This window comes from Haliotis cracherodii, unplaced genomic scaffold (assembly GCF_022045235.1).
Source record: "Haliotis cracherodii isolate W230 unplaced genomic scaffold, xgHalCrac1.p SCAF_1, whole genome shotgun sequence".
In the NCBI taxonomy this organism is placed as follows: Eukaryota; Metazoa; Mollusca; class Gastropoda; order Lepetellida; family Haliotidae; genus Haliotis; species Haliotis cracherodii.
Genome location: NW_027266264.1, coordinates 26,343,844 through 26,363,382, shown reverse-complemented (window position 1 = coordinate 26,363,382; position 19,539 = coordinate 26,343,844). Strand labels below are relative to the sequence as shown.

The following is a 19,539-nucleotide window of genomic DNA, read 5'->3' as shown; positions in this document are numbered from 1 at the left end:
GACAGTTCTACCCCGGAATCCCAACAGGGCCTTAAATCTGTAAGTAAGTTTTGTGGGAAACTGTGTCGGATCACTACCAACAAAACGATATGTTCTGTTTGTCAATGCAGTTCCTGCCGACTAAAACGTTACCGGCATCTTTTGAGATCCAAGTCTTTGAGTGGACTGCCCCTCATGTAGATGACCCTGTGGGTCCACTTGGGGTCCTTCAGTATAACCTGCATGCTGTTGTCCAGCTCCCTAGGGCTCAGCAGTATCACCATGTGTTCCTGTGACAGAGAGTTATCTCCCTTAGTTCAACTCCTTCAAGAATTTAAAACCAAAACCTTATGCAGCAAAATAGTTGGGATTTCAACCCTCATTCGTAACATCACAAATAGAACAACTGAATTTACAAGATAAATAACACTGTGTCATAGTTTTAAAGTTACTTAGTGTCACACAAAGTTACCTCCCTTGATGTGCCCAGGCACTAGGGTCCTATTGGCAGATCAACTGGTTAATATTACAGATATCCTCCAAAAGAAAGAATATTAAAATTGCAGAACTTCTGTAACAGTATTTCAGACATACGATATAAGACTTAGAAACTACAGTTTTGAGGGAGAAGTCAGTAATTACATATTCTGAAGAAAAGAAATGTCGCACTTCCTTTAACATGTGGAAATCTGCTTTCATCAATTATACACTAAATTTGAATTTTGTTTAATCTCTCATATTACAGAAGATGCTCAGCTCAGTTCCGTATAAACAACCATCCCACATCAAGTACATACTGCTCTCTCCTTCATAGCAGTGATTTTAACTCTACATTCTGCCCTACCCTGTAATTCATGGTGTGCTGCACCTACATACCCAAAGATGTCACAGGTACAAATGTGAATGACCACAAACCTTACTTATTAAGTGAGTGAGTGAGTGAGTGAGTGAGTGAGTGAGTGAGAATGGTTTTATGCCGCTTTTAGCAATATTCCAGCAAGATCACGTCAGGGGACACCAAAATTGGGCTTCACATGTTGTACCCACGTGAGGAATCGAACCCGGGTTTTTGGCATGACGAGCGAACACTTTAACCTCTAGACTACCCAAATACCCAAACTGCCCCTCAAGTCTGATGAAGTGTGCTTATTTTCATGAGATTTTCTGTGGTTTGGTATCTATTACATATAGGACATAACACAAGACTGACTTCCTGCTTGAACAATGTATTGCTTTTGCTCTTTCATTTGTGATGGGTCTCATTCCAAAAGTCATTCTCAGCATTAAGACTGTTGTAAGTCTGTGTTTAAGCATAGACTTAAGACAGTTGCAGCACTAAGATCGTGTCATGGTACATGGTACATGGCCCAAACTAAATAAATTATACCTTTAATTTCCTCTTAAAATCCATGTTGACATAAATATGAGCATCTGATCTGCCACATACATTCACTGACCAAAATTAATTAATATCTCAAGGAAAAAACGTCATGAGACAGTGTTTTATCTTAAGCAGCAATATTGTTAAACATTTAAATTAAGAAGCTCACAACATGAGAAGAATTTTAATAAAACACAAAAACTAACACAACATTGTATGCACTATGCAGCCTACGTAGCACTAGGTCCTCTGTACATGCCTGTCTAATATATATGCAGTAATAGTAATAAAAACAGATAATTACTGAAGTTTGAATATCACTGCACATTATTCTATATATGAAAACTACAGCATTACAGGGGTCTATCTTGAACTGCTAAGAGGCCGATATTTGGCCCCAAGTCTGCAGCAATTGTCATTGAAATTTCTAATTCATGTTAATATAGCTACAACAAATATATGGCCTTGTATTTCACTGATACTAGGACCAATAAAGAAGAAGAGTCATTATTGAATTAAATGTAAATACACATATCGAATGTTAAAGTAAAGAACAATAACTTTTAGAAAATCCAATTTTGCACAATTTGCTTGGAATTGGTTTGGAATCCTAGATACACCCCTGTACAACATTTACATGCAGTGTAATATATGGATGAATTGCAGGCCAAGGCATTTACACACAATCATGCATATAATGTACTCCAGAAGAACTGTGAGAAAGTGCATACATATGGAAAAACATGGCTGACAGCTGCCAACAGAGAACTGTAATTAAGAGACTTCATGCATTTAACGACAAAAGAATCTTCACTTTCTTTATCCTAAATTGGTGCAGTTAATGTGGTGTAATTGTGAGGGGGTGAGGGGAACAAATAGGGGTTGATGCTGCAGTGCACATGTGGGTGGGTGAGCTGATGTTGCAAATACTTCCCAAATTGACATGTTTTACAGTGAGACATGGGTGTGTTGGATGGAGTGGAGTGGAGTGGAGTGGAGTGGAGCGGAGTGGAGCGGAGTGGAGCGGAGTGGAGTGGAGTGGAGTGGAGCAGTGTGTGGTGGAGTGGAGTGAGGCAAAGTGGAGTGGAATGGAGCGGTGTGGGGCAGAGTGTAGTGGAATGGAGCAGAGACATGTGGAGCTGAGTGGAGCAGGCAGAGTGGAGTGGAGCGGAGTGGAGTGGAGCGGAGCGGAGTGGAGTGGAGTGGAGTGGAGTGGAGCAGTGTGTGGTGGAGTGGAGTGAGGCAAAGTGGAGTGGAATGGAGCGGTGTGGGGCAGAGTGTAGTGGAATGGAGCAGAGACATGTGGAGCTGAGTGGAGCAGGCAGAGTGGAGTGGAGTGGAGTGGAGTGGAGCGGAGTGGAGCGGAGCGGAGTGGAGTGGAGCGGAGTGGAGCGGAGTGGAGTGGAGTGGAGTGGAGTGGAGAGGGCGGGGCCGAGCGGAGTGGAATGGAGGAGGGTTGCGGATGCAAGCAGTTCTTTAATCCATGCAGGACATAGACCATCATACTTTAACCAAAGGAAAGGACTATGCATCATTAAAGCCAATGTACACTGTTGAAAACACATCTAGGTCAAAGGTGAAGCACATGTCAAAGTGTGAAAGGTGACTAGGTCAGAGAATGTCGTAGGGTATGGATTACTTTGTAACATAAGGGAGGGCAGACATGTCACCTGGCGGTGCTTGTGTCCAGGCATCTTCTAGCAAACAAAATGTGAGAAAAAATGTCCTTAGCATGGAAAGATTCTAGCAAACAAAGTGCTAAATTAATTACTTCCTGTTTTTATCTACACCATTATTAAAACTATATCTACTTCATTATTCAATAAGTGTAATTTTACATTTATAAAATTCAAGAAAGTCCTTTTGAAATGTTAATCATATTCATGTATAACTTTTCAGCTTTTCAAACAGAACTATTACCTGGCATGAGAACCAGTCTGCCATATATTACAGCACCACTGCGTCAGTCGCTAAAAAGCTGATCCACCCATGATGCACCTATGATGTTTGTTTGTTGTTTAACGCCACACTCAGCAATATCCCAGCTATGTGACATCTGTCTGTAAATAATCGCGTCTGGACCAGACAATCCAGTGATTGACTTCATGAGCATCGATCCACGAAGCTGGTATACGATGACAAGCATCAACCAAGTCAGCGAGCCTGACCACCTGATCCTGTTAGTCGTCTATTATAACAATCATAGTTGCATTTTGACGGCAAGAATGGGTTGCTTAAGACCTATTCTACCCCGTATCTTCACGGGTCTGTTGCCCCTATGACAAGCAGTGGGTAAATGTCACCTGACCTAACTAAAAATCCCAGTTAGTTTTGAATCAAGTGGTTGAGTGACGTCTGTTCAACAGGAATGAGTTAATGAGTGAGTATGGTTTTACACGGCCGTCAGCAATATTCCAGCAATATCATGGCAGGGGACACCAGAAATGGGCTTCACACATTGTACTCATGTTGAGAATTGAACCCGGGTCTTTGGCGTGACGAGGGAATGCTTTAACCACTAGGCTATCTGACTGAACCGACAGTAATGAGGGAGAAGAATCTACAATCTTGTAAATACAAACACAAAACATGATAAAGTTGCTGACTATCCGGGATCCTAATCGGGGTGAATATGGGATTCGAACAATGAACATGGCTTCCTGGCAGCACAGCAACTGGGCCACCTATGCCACCTCCTTGATAAAGAAAATGTGTGTGTCAGATGTTGAACACCTCACTGGCAATGTGACGACAGCTTGTATATTATCTGGACCAGACTTTCCAGTGTTTAATATAATGGGCAATGATCAATTCTGTCGGGTAAGTTGACACGCTATCGACCAAGTCACCGAGTATAACCACCTGCTCTACTAGTAAGACACCTCTTATGACCAGCACATGCTGCTGGTAACCGATTCTAACCCGGATTCCCCTACGGTGCTTACGGTGATAGCCTCAATGACTGGATCACGGCTGATGCGGCCATGAACATCATGCACAGGTCATGCATTCACCCATACAAGACATATCATCCAAAACACATGCAAAAACAAAATCATGCATCATGCAAGTTTTCATACACATGGGATATAAATATCAACAACATGATAAACATTAATAAAAAAAAGGCATCATAACTACAAAAATATTTGCAAGGTTTTCTCTGTCTACAACATATTTGAGGGGAACTGTCCTGTCTTAATGGTCATGTGTCTCAACGAGATCATGCATCAGGCAGTTTTCTTATGTATGGGAAATATCATTTATGAAACAGGCGTCATGACTACAACATATTTGTGGGGAACTGTCCTGTCACGTGTCTCAACGAGATCATGCATCAGGCAGTCTTCTTATGTATGGGAAATATCGTGTATAAAACAGGCGTCACAACATATTTGAGGGGTCTTACACTGATTAGTGTACACATCATCGTGCCCACTGACCTCTGAACTAGGGATAGCAGAGGCGCGCTCCTGCAACAGGTGACAAACATCACGCACACTTCCTCCCACCCATGCTGGCATCATAGTGGATGGCAACATATAGTGTTCCGTTAGCGTAATGCCTCACTCACATGGGTACACACTATTGGTCACACACAGGGTTTTATCTGACGCACAAATGTGTGCCAGAACTAACAAATGTTGAGATTGGATTCAGAGAAAGAATATATTGCGTCCTGAGGGACCCACAACATTCATTGTACCTACAGCCCATCAAGAGCAGTTATGGGTGTCAGTCATTTCATCCATCAATCATGACCACTGTCCACATGATCATTGATTTATTCCAGGCTCTTAAATTTATCAAAATATACAGTACACTAGACCATTTCATTACTTTACAGGACCTTATATTGTCTGCAAGGGCCCTAAACATTAATTAGTGATTTCAGACTGGTGTTTTGACACAAGGCATCCAAATCTGAGCCTCCATTGTTAAGGAGGTAATAGACTGTGGAAAGGAAGAACTGAAATGTTTAGATTTATTCCAGACACATCTTGCAGATGATTTTGAGTGAGTGAGTGAGTGAGTGAGTGAGTGAGTGAGTGAGTGAGTTTGGTCTGACGCCGCTATGTTTAGTGTGATACACACAAGCAGGGACCATCATCAACTACAACAAGGACCTGATGGCGCTACAGGTGCATCATACATACCGGACTCATGGCTGCATGAAACAAAAGCTTCCATGAACACCACATAATGAAGCAGACATCATCACAAGAGCATCTTCGACTGTCCAGGGCATATATCTCCATTCTAATAAGATAAATTCCCTGGACCTATTCGCTACGTTTTCGGAAGCGGGGATAATTCTAGGGTGGTGCCTTGTGTTTTTAGCCCCTAAATTAAAAAAAAAGTAAATTAAAAAAAAGGCCCACATTTTCAAATACAATGGTGTATTTTGATATTGTGCTTTATTTTCATATAAAGGGCCCATTTCAGAAAATTCCTAGAGAGAACCCTGCGGAGGTGACATCACCATCCCTCCTGTCTCTAAACATAGCACAGAAGTTCACTCTCTCGTTCCAGTTACTTTACTAGGCTGCTATTTTTAGCGTTGTTCTATTTTAATCGGGCACAAAACCAAGTTATGGAAGAGAATGGCTCCTGGGTACTTATTGTAGAATGGACAATCTATACTCTGGCTAATCGAGGGTGTGACAAGAGTGTTAGTAACAGAAACTCAACATCACAGTGTAAACAAGAACAAGGCATCCAAATCTGAGCCTCCAATGTTTAGGAGGTAATAGACTGTGGAAAGGATGAACTGAAATGTTTAGATTTATTGCAGACACATCTCGTAGATGATTTTGAGTGAGTGAGTGAGTTTGACGCCGCTTTTAGCCATATTCCAGCAATATCACGACGGGGTACACCAGAAATGGGCTTCACACATTGTACCCATATCGGCAATCGCACCCGGGTCCTCGGCGTGACAAGCAAACGCTTTAACACTAGGCTACCCGATGGCCCCCGGATGATTTTGAAGGTTGAAAAATCAAAAGACATGTTTTGTTGTTGTTGTGTATATCTTACACTGTGTAAATGTAGTGGTCTGTTAAATGGGGAAGTAGCAAGAGATGAACTGTATTCAGTTCTAAGTTGTGTCAGCTTACTGTTGGTGGAATGCCTTACAAGACTGTAGGCATTTTGTTGAAATCCGCAAGCACAGGTATGTTGCTACATGAAGGATCATTATTAGAGTGAACGTGAGGCCTTAGATCACTGGACCAGCTGTGTCCCTATTGTAGGAGAATATGGAGTACAACTAATAAGGAAACTAGCTACAGAGAAACAGATTTAGGCTGCCTCATACTTGTTAAAAAACATGCCAAAAAAATAACGGCTCCGAGGAAAGAATGGGAGAATTGGGTGTAACTCTGTTGTGAACAGTATTTCACACACTGTGTCATATTCAAGCTTAGAGATCATTTCTAAGAAGTTTACCACCTTAGTGAAATCCACAAGCACAGGTACAGGGCAGACAAACCAAGATAATTAGGCCTATTTGGATTCAAAACCATCAGCCTAGAATCCTGCGATGTGTACGACTTGGCTCATCGTGACCCCACAGACAACACTGAAACGGGCCCTAACCAGGACTGTACCACATTACAGTATTTCATTCCAAAAAATGAATTCATGGCAAATTTGTGTGGCCCTTATTTACAGAATAGAAAATTTCACATTGAAAAATTCCATCCTATTTTAGTGGTTTCAACAAGATGCAAATATTCCATGTGTTCCAACAGTTCAAATAAATGGGTAAATTTTAAGTCTACACTGCTGTGTACGTAGATGCTAATGCTTGTTAAATCTGTCATGGCAAGTGGGTCTCGTTAGACCTGTTTCTACAAAGAGTACATCCCAAGCCATTCTTCCCAAAAGCAAAGTATTATAAAAACGCCATTACTTCCTCACTTTGCTTTTCTGTTAAAAAGGAGAAAATTGCAGACTTTATTAATCATTACTATCTATTTATGCATTCAAAACATTAAAATGGTTGAACACAAGTGTATTTATTCTGTAGTCTGCTTTTGTTTTTTCTCCCATCCAAAAAGTGTTTGATTAAAAAAATAAAAAAATACTGTACATGATTTTCTAATCATGTTTAAGTTTGATTTGGTACAGTAGGACAATTTAGTGTTGGAAAAAGTTCATCCATACAAAAATCCTCGGGATTTGTTTTATTGTCAAAAAGATCTTTACCATCGGTGTTGTCATTCCAACTTATTTTTTTTCTGAATTTTTTATTGTTAAGTCGCTGGATTTGTAAACCAAGAAAAAAAATGTAAGGCCTTTTTAATCAAACAGCTGTGTAAAATCCAACTGGGACCAGTGAGGGAGTGAGTGAGTATGGTTTTACGCCGCTTTTAGCAATATTCCAGCAATATCACGGCGGGGGACACCAGAAATGGGCTTCACACATTGTACCCTTGTCGGGAATCGAACCCAGGTCTTCGGTATGACGAGCGAACGCTTTAACCACTAGGCTACCCGACCGCCCCCCAACTGGGACCAAGAATAGCTCTATTTCAGGCACATGTCACTTTTGGGCTTAATGCAGAGTAAATTCCCATTTTGCACTAAGCAGTATAACTTTGTCACTTCACATGAAGCTTACAATTGGACTGGTCTTATACTTACAGTGTTTTCCAGCAAATAGTAAACCCATCAGGAACCACAGAAAACATTAGTTAACTCCCAAAGAGCATGAAAGTGTCAAGGGAAAAGACAGTAGATAAGGTATCAAGAGTGAATTAATTTGTTAATAACAGATCATACCCATGCTGAAAGTGTTGTATCCAATATGAATTATTTGTCAAGTGTTACTTATTGCCAGATATTTGAAAGATTACGTCAAACAAACTTCTTCCTGACACAACTTACCATAAGCTTATGTATCTAATAATTTGTCACTTTGTTACATTTGTATCATTAAATGAACAGAACAGCAAGAAGTTGGGGATTGACTTGTAGGATAATGGCAGCTTCAGAAACCACTGGTGGTTGTCCAGTGGCACATCTGAGAACAGCTACAAGCAATACATGCGTACCTCTAGTTTTGGATGGGCGTAGAACTCGTTGAGGAAGTCCATGATGGCCTCAACGTTGAGGACGCTGGAGCAGACCACCACGTGTTTGTTTCGGGACGCTGCTCGCTGACTGTACTCTCCCCCAGCCTTCTGCCGCTCGATCCACGTGGAGGCAATCACTTCAATCTGATGAGGAAATAAAGATGAAACATTGCAGTAATTTAAGCTCAGTTGTTTCATTCAGATCTGAAGCTCTTTGGCTTAAAGTTTGTTCGAAAAGTATTAACACATAATAATATCTATAGCTTGTGGATAAATCAGTGTTAAGAAAAACTCAGTCATCTAAGAAAACTGTAAATCTTAATCAATGACTTCTTGAACACGTCGAGATATCTGACTCCCGTCTTCAGTGACGATAGAGCTTATGCTTTTTGACTCAAATCTTATGCAAAACCACTACTGTGAAATTAGGTTGGGTGATTTTCTTTCTAAATGCCTGATCTTAGAAATATCAAGAAATAAAAGTCCCCAGCAACATTTGCTTGTAAAAACTGACTACATGGATCGGAAGGACAGGCTCAGTGACTTTGTTAAATGTAGATCATTGTATCGCACTGGCTCGACGGTCATGTAATGCAATCACTGGATTGTTTGGTCCAGACATGATTATTTTCAAGCCGCCGTCATAAAGCTACAATATTGCTGGGTGCTGCATTAATCAACAAACAAAACAAATCATCTAAGAATCTGAAACAATGAAACCAAGGGACATAACTCATGCAGGAATAGCAAGCTCAACTCTCCATGTGTGAAACCACTGCTTCCCTTCATCTGCTGTTTGCCGACCACTGACACAAACATTCAAGTATACAGCATAATTATCAAAATCACATTAACAAACAAACTGTATCTTCAACACAATACCTGGTTGTCACCAGTTGGTGAACTTCATGGTATATAGATTTCAACCAATAGTGTCTCTTAACATGGCCCAGATTGTTTACAAATATACCCATGTTTGTTTTCAAGTAACATAACTCATGCGTACTTGATGAATGGAAGTGTATGGCTGTTAAAGTCATAAACTTGAGGCAACAATGTGTCAGCTAAGATCTGACATATGCATACATCCCTACTAAGAGCCTGGAGGGTAGAGTGGTGTGCAATCTTGAATGTGACTTCAGGAAAGTATCTTTCATCTCAAAGCAGTAACAGATACTTCATGTAAATATATTGCTGATGCAGTACACTTGAGAACTGAGAATATTTCTGTAAGTTCGGTGATTGTTTCCATGGTTACCTGTCTGGGTATGAAGGCCAGAGCGATGCATATCATGAGGATCATGAAGAGTTGTCCCAGCCAGATGTCCGGCGAAATGTCCCCATAGCCGACTGTTGAGAATGTCACGATGACAAAGTATAATGACTCGAACATTGTCAGCGGTGTCTCCGAGCTGCCTCTCTGGATATGTTGTATTCCGCAGATTCTGGGGAGAAACGGTACATCAGTATCAGAAATGAGGAAAATAAACTCAAAATATGTTCACATTTTAACCTGACACTTGTATATTTGAAGATTCTTGATTGAATTTGGAACTAAGTGAACACAAAAGACAGGCTCAGTCTATCATTTTGAGTTGGTTGCCATTAATAAAAACACTTTATTCACATGCATGAGAGACAATCAAAATTTGTATACCAGATACTTTGTAAGCTGACAATGAAGCAGACACCCCCAAAGAAAATGAAACTAACCTTTAAACGTTTACTTCTAAACAGCGTTTTTTCACCTACATTTGCTGGTATTTGAAAGTACATTCTCAAAACATGTTATTGCCTGGGCACAGGTGGTCCAGTCGTTTAAGATGCTACAATACCTGTGCAGTGTTGCATCCCTTGGGCAAGCCAGAAACCTATGATTGTGGGTTCAAATCCTGGTTTGCCCAAATTATGTTTCTAGGATTGTCAGCACCTGGAGTTCTGTTCAAAGCAACATTAAACCCAACTCACTCACTATTGCAGTGATATGGTATTTGAATCAGAGGTATGCTGTGACTATTTGAAACCTCTGATTTATCAAACAGATTCCAGCTGTGTGGGCTGTAGTAACACTTTCACAACTCACGTGGTGAACACCATACAGATGAGACTGGCCACCAGAAGCAGGATCTGCTGGGACAAGGTCACTGAGATGGTTTGGAAGCGTGTCCGGGTCAAGTGAAGGTCATTCTAGAAAATCAACACAATTTCTACCTTTACTTTACATGGAAATAGTAATAATGTATTTTTTAGAGGAAAAATATCATTTATTCTTATCTGGACCCATGCTTCTTGCTTATCTCATCTCATTTACTAAAGGTAGTGGAAACCTCCTGAACAATGTTCCCAGAGAACAGAAAAACAGTTCACCTGAATGCATCCCTGAGCTTCATGTTGGCACCAAATCTCCTCACTCTCTCATTAGTGTATGTGTCAGGATAAGTAAAAAAGATATTTTTACTCTAAAAAAACATATTTTTACCTTATCCTGACTCATACTTATTGCTTGAATCTTAGAGAAGAAGGTGGGTTCCATAAGGTGTGATTCAGAATGTGATCTGTTCATACAACCCCATGGGTACTTGAATCTTCTTAGTAATATATATCCATGCTTTATCACTAGTTGGAATGGTTCCGAACAGAGCATCTATTCTGTTGGTGATGGTTTGGATGGCCTGTCTACATCTTCCCGAGGCAAGAGAGTAAACTGACTATAAAAGTCCAGTTTCCACCCTTGCCATCTAGGCTGGTATTATGGAGTTACATTTTGTCTGGACTAATGAGTCTATGCATAGTCCAATCAAAATCGTGCAGATTTCGATCGATTGCAGGATTTGCAAAGCATGTGCACCGCCAACTTGTTGTCAGCAGATATTTTCCAAATCCTTTCATGTTTTTAATCTAGGTGCTCACGTGATTTGATGCATTTCGCGATGTAAGACCTATTTTATCACAATACAGATATTGATTATCGATCAGATCGTCCTGACTGGGAGCCACCATTTTGTGTGATGCAAACGCAAGTGATATAAGAGGTGGAATCTGATTGGTCCACAGGAGAGGTTTAGAAGGGACATAATTGGTAATAGCCACTGGTGGCGCAACGATCGAGCCCAGTAATTCCGGCCTAGTTCGGCAAGGGTGGAAACCTTTATTCTGAGATTCAGGCTGTGAGACTGTACAGTTGGAATGTTAGTCTCAGAAGGGTTGCTGATCTTGTCATTCCTCGGAGATTTATGTAGAATGTGACAGTTGACTTGTCTGTTCTTATCACAAGGAACTTGTTTCTCAACTGTGGTGCCCAATGCGCTATTGCTTGGATTACTGCCTCGGACTCTAGGTGGCTGATGTGATAGAGCTTTTCCTCTGCTGACCATAGCCCTGATGCTACTTCTGAGCATCTAGTATGACTTGCCATTGGTTGAATGGTATCTGCTTGTGGATGGCAGCTGTAAGACAGCTTTCAATCTTGCTAAACTGATCCTCTGGTACTTGAATGAGTTTGTTTTATTAGAAACCTGATGCCGAGAAACTTCAGATTTTGAGCCGAAAGTTGGGACATCTGGCTGTATTCTCTCTACCGCTGCTTTGACCAGAAGTGTGTTGATTGCTTCTGTTAACATGGGTTGCAGTACATCCAGGTATTGTAGTATTGGAGGGTTGAGGGACAGAGGATGATACTCAAGTACAGCTTGACAGTAACTCTTTTTGAGAATATCTGTGATAAAAGGGTCGTTCAAATGTCCCAATTCTTCCAGTTCCTTGCCAGCCTTCCACCTACTCTTGATTTCTGTACATGGACATGGAAGGTCCCACTCTCTCATCAGCTCTCCTTCATCCATCCTCCTGAGGCAACTGATTATAAAAGTCCAGATTCCACCCTTGCCGAACTAGGCTGGAATTCCAGAGTTACAGTTTGGCTGGACTAATGAGCTGATGCATAGTGCAACCAAAATCGTGTAACGAACTAAACATCCGGTGGGTAAACAACATGGAATAATCTTGCTTGTGGTCTACTAAAATCAGACGTCTTGCCTCCTTTGTAATTAGATGGCTTGTCCTTAGCTTCTGAATTCAAGAAAATCTGCTCTTGAACTGTAACCTTTGCATGGACTGTTTGTACATCGAATTCAAGGTCTGGACAGATTAAATCAACATCAGGTCCTTTGAATCCTGTACTTGTTGACATTCCAGATACGTCCATCAAAGATGGATGTAGATTCCCAGGGTGACGTAATAAGAGATGATAATGGGCTATTAGACCTTGACGATGCAGTGGAGTAAGACCTGCAGAAGCTGAGCTGATATGATCTGAGACGAATTTTTGATTCTCTTCTGATCTCGCTGGTCAAAACTGTCCAACTACACAGTTGGCGCGAAAATGAGAGAGTGACGAGTCTACTGGCTTAGTCACATAGCATGCTTCCTGTGCACATGTGCAGATGTTTTCTGTTCTCTGTGAACACTGTTCAGGAAGTTTCCACTACCATTTGAAAAAAAGATAACACAAGCAAAAAGTATGAGTCAGGAAAAGGTAAAATTATACTTATTTTGCAATGCACATACAAGAATATACTGCTGTTTCCAAGAATTATGGTTTTATGTCTCTGAATTAAGAAAAACAAATACAGATGCTCAATTGGGTGGATAACTATGAATATCAATACATATTTTCTGTAGCTTAAAGTTATGTCTAGTTGTCCTTGACTCTTTCAGTTTCCCATCACCTAAAAGACTGGCATCAGTAGAGTAGCTTAAGACACTTACAAATATTCTTTCCAGTGCCAGTTTTGCCAACCAGCAGTTGAGGAATCCCGGCACAAACAGATGCTGCATCAGAGGAGGGTAGGCTAACTGCAATTGTGAACAGACAACATTACATAATAGAGTGACTGTTGTTTATGTTGTTTAGGCCAGACAAATCAGTGGTTGATAGCATGAGCATCAATGATACAACCAGGGTCTAATGGCGTATAATCAGGCAGCTCACACACTGTAACCGGATGATTACCACTGCAGCCAGGCACTTAAGTTTGTTTGTTTAACGTCACACTCAGCATTATTCCAGCTGTATGACGCGGCCTATAAATAATTAAATCTGGACCAGACAATCCAGAGATTGATATTTTGATCAATGATGCAATGCACCAAGTCACAAAGACTCGGCACCTGATCCAATAAGTCGCCTCTCACGACCTGCATAGGTTGCTGGGGTGCTAACCCGGGATCTCCATGGGGAGCCAGGCATGAGGTACTGGGGTGCTGTCACACCCTTGAAGGTCTGGGTGGGAGCACGCTCAAGGAGCATAGATTCCACCCCACATGAAGGCAATTGTCTGGGGTAGTTGGTTTGGATGAGAATGAATCCTCCCATCACAAACCAAAACATTTAATTATTAGCTGATTTCTAATTCAGGGTTCATACAGATATGGAACACTAAGATTCATGGCTTTTAAACTTTCATTTCTAAGGCTTTTTTAGTTTCGGTAAATATTTTCTTTAAAAAAACCAGCATATAAAATAGTAGCTGTAAGACATTAAAAGCACATCACATGAACATCACAAATCTTCCAAGATGTATTTTCACAACCAACCAACATAATAAATTATGTCTATCATGAATTTTAATACCAATATTAACAAGTGTATGTGATGCTGGACAAATTTAAGGCCTCTCAAGCTATTTTGGAGATTTTCAAGGCATTTCAAGATTGGCAACTAAAAACCACAGGCGTTTCAAGAGGGACCATACAATTCATGGTCCTGTCAAGCCTGTATGAAATTTGTAATTGGTTGTATCAAATCTCATATTTTCAGAGACTGATTTTAAACACATAGCATACATTGCAGGTGTGTTGTTTCACTTTATCATGTTGGCTGATTTTGGTCAAATTATTGTAATGATTTCTCCCAGCTTGTAATGGTTGCCATGTGTGTATTAGCTGTACTTACTGTGAGGAGATAGGGCGTGCTGCAGATCACCTCCAGGAAGAAGTTGGACGTGAGGATCTGCTCCATCCTGTGACCCTGGGACAGAAGTATATATTGTGTCAGACGAGATCGTGTCAGACATAGATTGTGTCTGATGTAGATTATGTCAGAAGTGAATTGTGTCAGAAGTGAATTGTGTCTGGAGTAGATTGTATCAGACGTGAATTGTGTCAGAAGTGAATTGTGTCAGAAGTGGGTAGTGTTAGAAGTAGATTGTGTCAGAAGTAGATTGTGTCAGAAGTGGGTAGTGTCAGAAGTGGGTAGTGTTAGAAGTAGATTGTGTCAGAAGTGAATTGTGTCAGAAGTGAATTGTGTCAGAAGTGGGTAGTGTTAGAAGTAGATTGTGTCAGAAGTGAATTGTGTCAGAAGTGGGTAGTGTCAGAAGTAGATCATGTCAGAAGTAAATTGTGACAGGTATAGATTGTGTCAGAAGTGAATTGTGTCAGAAGTAGATTGTATCAGCAGTTGACTGTGTCTGAGGTAGTTTGTGTCAGAAGTAGATTGTGCCAGAAGTAGATATTGTCAGTCCTAGATTGTGTAAGACGTAGATAATGTCTGATGCAGTTTGTGTCAGTCCTAGATTGTGTCAGAAGTTGATTGTGTCAGAATTAGGCCCTAAAGATGGTGTAAACTCTCACCTTGGTTGGGATGTACACCAGAATTAAGGCCTGATAACGGTGAGAAGTCTCACCTTGGTTGGGATGTACACCAGAATTAAGGCCAGATAACGGTGAGAAGTCTCACCTTGGTTGTGACGTAGACTAGAATTAAGGCCTTGAAGATGGTGACTGCTGAGAGGGAGACTTGCATGATCCACAGCCACAGCGGCCGACGCACCCACAACAACACGTACCTAGATGCAGCACAACAAACAACGTACATGCGAGTCACACACGACACGGATACGTCAACATGCCAATAGGGATAAATCATGGGGTTTTCACAGAAAACATAATGTCTGAACGAAAACCAAACAAATTCACTACGAAAAACAAACAAAACAAATATTCACACAATAACATAGTAAACATGCTCTATTGAAAAAAATCTCTTGTGCGTTATTGGAAGAACTTATCAAAGTGAAAAACTGATTGCATGAGATGGATAAAGATTACTCCTTTTCCCATAATATAACACTAGTTGCCCTACAAGTCCCTTGCACACAGACAGGTCGAGGGTCGTGTTTCGCCACAAAATCGCAGCAGTAGTTGTAGAGTTGATATGACTGAGACGGGGAGAAGTACCTGCCCTACTACAAGTCCCTTGCACACAGTCACGGTCAAGGGTCATGTTTCACAACAAAATCACAGCAACAGCTATATTTGTAGATTTGACATGACGGTGGGACAGGGACAAGAACCAGTTATGAAATATCTCATCTGACTTGTAAAGATGTTGGGCAGTGGTATCAGAAATAAGAAACCGTTCTAGTGTCCATCAGCCTCTATTACGAAGCCCGAGTCTAGTAAAAATCTGTTCTGCATAGAAGCTCAGCTAATGATAGTTCATATAATAACACTACACTATCTATTAACTTATATTTACCGACACAGTAAACTACGGTTATAAAGAACTCAAAGGTACCAATATGTTTTGCTTGTTACAACCGTAGTTTATTATAATCGTTTCAACTAAAGGATACAGCAAATGGGACCAAAAACAAGTTCGTTATAGCCATCACTTTGTTATAATCATGTTCGTTATAAACGTAGTTTACTGTATTTGACTGAAGTACATTTGGAAATAGATTATTAATGGGCATATTTTGTGAAAACAGGACCAAGGAATGAGTAAGTTCTCCTGTTAGTGTTCTATCACCTATCATGCTCACAGCACATCTATCACACACAGACATGGCGAGTATATCACTCGTTTCATGCAGGTCTGATGGGTGACGTAACACCAGAAGGGGAAACCCACCAGTTGATGTCTGTGGAAGAGAACAGCATTTCTCCATGCTCCTCGTTGGTGGTGTTGTTCCGGCTACATGGTGCTGCTCTGCCGTTGCTGGAAACACATGACGGGGCAAGTTACATGTATGTCATAAATAGAGGGATGACTACAGAGGATAATGCTGTAAGCTGACGTTCAATAGGAACAGTTTTCTCAGATTTACTTTGGAAAGCTAGAAAGGTGTTTGCAAATACAGTGATTTTGACACAAAAGGATCCATATAGGTCAATGACTTGGACCCAAGAAATGTAAATGGCTAAGTCAATAAGTCAAATAAACGAAAGTGGGGGATACAGTAGCATTTCGAAGATAAATCAGTACTTTTAAAAAATCTGGTATACATCCGCGCACCAGTTACCTGCTGGGTCTGGGAGCAAAACTGTCATAAACTTCGCCCCCCCCATCCCCCCCTCATTATAGTGCAAGTAATCGCGATAGAGAACATATGATGTTCGAAAGCCTATGATAATATTATTGTATCATGTACAATAATACAGGTATGATGAAGAAAACTCTGATCGAAAACAGGACAATATATTACTGAACATTCTCAGAATGACACAAAACTTTATGAGAGCATTTCATTGGTCATAAAAATCGATACCATAAGTAGGAATAATCTTTACCATTTACTTTTAATCATGAAATTATGAAACGTGTGATGCCTTGCTTAGCATTTCTATCAGTCAAATGTAGGACAACTTAAACAAACCATCTGTCAAACCAAACATTTATTGGTCTATGACCGGAGCCCGAGAGCCATCTGAAACCCTGAAATACTTGCAGTAACTAAAGCAGACCCTTGCAACCATCAGATTTATGAATATCTGTCAAAAAAGGCATTGCCGTATGAATAACTATCACTTTGACCTTGGCCTTATGCTTAGGTCTCTGATGATCTTTTCCAATCTCGGCCCCACCCCAAGGACGATATGTACAAGTTTCAATGAACTACAGTAAGTTTTTCTCCAGTTTCAGGCAACCTTGAGGATGACCTTAACCCTTGACATGGCATATCGATTAGGGTTGTAATGATTCACCGATACCTACGATATCATCAACACTTAGGTACAGATGATACTTAAATTGTCAGTTTGTGAGATCATGCTACACAATAAATAGAACAGGAATTGATATAGAGTTACCAGCCATACTGGCAGAAGTAGCACCACGCCACATGTAACCACGGCTGAACACGAGGACATGGCGGTAGAGGATGCACTCACTAACTATTACATTTAATACCCATCCCTTCATTTAAAACTGTTTTGTTCTTGTTATTTGATAAGAAGTTTTTGTTTTTGAGATAATAATAAATACATGTATAAGGCAAAAGGTTGTATTTCAGAGATTTCATCATTTCTTACTATTTGTTGTGGAGTACCTTCATACCACTGGTATCGTCAGTCTGTTTGATGTATCGTATCACAAGATACCAGGCGATACTCAGCTCTAGTATCAATGTGTTAAAATACCATTCCAGGGCTATAAAATAGCTATACAAGATATAATATCCTTGAGATGTCCAAACACCACAAGGCTTCAAGAACGACGTGAGATAGCAGAGGTACCTACCATGCGTACAGCGACGTGAGATAGCAGAGGTACCTACCATGCGTACAGCGACGTGTCATCCACGTGAACACGTGCTATGTAGATCAGACATATCACACAGCGGATGATCAGATCAAAGAATGTACTGGCTAGACCTGAAACACAGCAACAAATATCTGTAGGTGCCATCTAAATCATCTAGTCAAACTTATCCAAACCTTTTTCTTATTTGAAGAGCTGCAAAACTAATCTAAACTCAGAAGTGATAATGTGTGTAGAAAACTTTCATCTATTGAAACATTAGCATAAGTGACTTCACATGAAATCAAAATTTATAATATCTAAAAATACAAACTGTGATATATCTAACAACAAACTGACTTCTTACACTTTAACTTTAACCTTGGGTCAAATTTGCACACAAAAACACCAACAATTAAAAAAAATGTACAGCCTTACAGTTATAAACATGGATTTGATCATTTGGAAATCTGTATGGTACAATATTCCCTAGCCACATACCGTGAACATGGTTACATCCAGTGAAAGAGATGCGTTATATTTTGATTGTTAAGAAAACCCAAATTTTCGTTTCACGGGAGCACAGTCCGTACTTAAAAGAAGGCGGTCTATGAAATAAATCAAACATAAAAATATCTATTTTATTATGTATCCCGCTAGAAATATAGAACCTCAAATACAACAAAAAATGTCATAAATAAATTTCATGTCTACATCACTCTCAGTGATTCAAGAAATTGCAGTTTTAACTCCCTGGCAGAATCACTTTCATATAAATAAATAAAAAAAAAAAAATAAAATAAAAAATAAAAAAAAAATAAATAAAAAATAAAAAATAAATAATTAAATAAATAAATAAATAAATAAATAAATAAATAAATAAATAAATAAATATTTGACTTTCATTTTTATTTCTAATTTGACTGACAAACAAAATATCAATATTTTCAGAACAAAACAGATGGGTGAGGCGACACCTACGTGATGAAGAGTTCCGTATCAGGAGTCTCCGCAGCCTCCCTCTGATGGACAACTCGTGGGTAAAAAACTTGACTGGCGCGATCCTGAAATAAACAATCCCCACGGTTACCACAGGTGACATTAGCTCATCTCTACCTGTAATCAGAACATTGATACTTAGTAACCTCATACCATATACCCTGCAAACACCTCATACCAGATAACCATCTCATTTTGGGTGAATATTGTATACAATTATAAAGGGACAATCTGATGTGTGATATGAGCCAGTTAAACTGGCTGACAATGGCAATACACCAAGGCATTGATCGCGATGATGTCCATACCATATTCACCGTAACAAGCATTCTGGGTGCTTAGAAAATTGACAAAGGGTACTCTTAATATAAACCATACACAAGTTAAATCTGTTTTCCGAGTTCAAATGTCGGAGAAACTATAATTTAAGATAATAGTCAGAAGGCAGTTATTCACACCAGTGCTGCTGATTCCTGTAAAAATATCTGTATTGTACATACGGACTGTCATGTAAACACAATGCTTTTGTAGGGGGTTGCATATTAAGATTACTACAGATTGGTTTAGGAATTAGTCAGGGG

At 40.0% G+C, this 19,539-nt stretch overlaps 1 protein-coding gene across 1 annotated transcript in view; it reads right to left on the bottom strand.

Moving 5' to 3' along the window:
• Nucleotides 1-19,539, bottom strand: part of LOC139475131 (potassium channel subfamily T member 2-like) — a 46,025-nt gene that overhangs the window by 21,102 nt on the left and 5,384 nt on the right. Inside the window, exons 3-13 of the mRNA XM_071258393.1 lie at nt 18,941-19,023; nt 17,997-18,093; nt 16,352-16,438; nt 15,176-15,284; nt 14,393-14,467; nt 13,207-13,293; nt 10,526-10,629; nt 9,701-9,887; nt 8,422-8,586; nt 3,031-3,057; nt 133-269 (exon numbers count right to left, since the gene is read on the bottom strand). Of these exons, the coding sequence (XP_071114494.1) occupies nt 133-269; nt 3,031-3,057; nt 8,422-8,586; nt 9,701-9,887; nt 10,526-10,629; nt 13,207-13,293; nt 14,393-14,467; nt 15,176-15,284; nt 16,352-16,438; nt 17,997-18,093; nt 18,941-19,023 (1,158 nt within the window). The remainder of the gene's footprint in view (nt 1-132; nt 270-3,030; nt 3,058-8,421; nt 8,587-9,700; nt 9,888-10,525; nt 10,630-13,206; nt 13,294-14,392; nt 14,468-15,175; nt 15,285-16,351; nt 16,439-17,996; nt 18,094-18,940; nt 19,024-19,539) is intronic.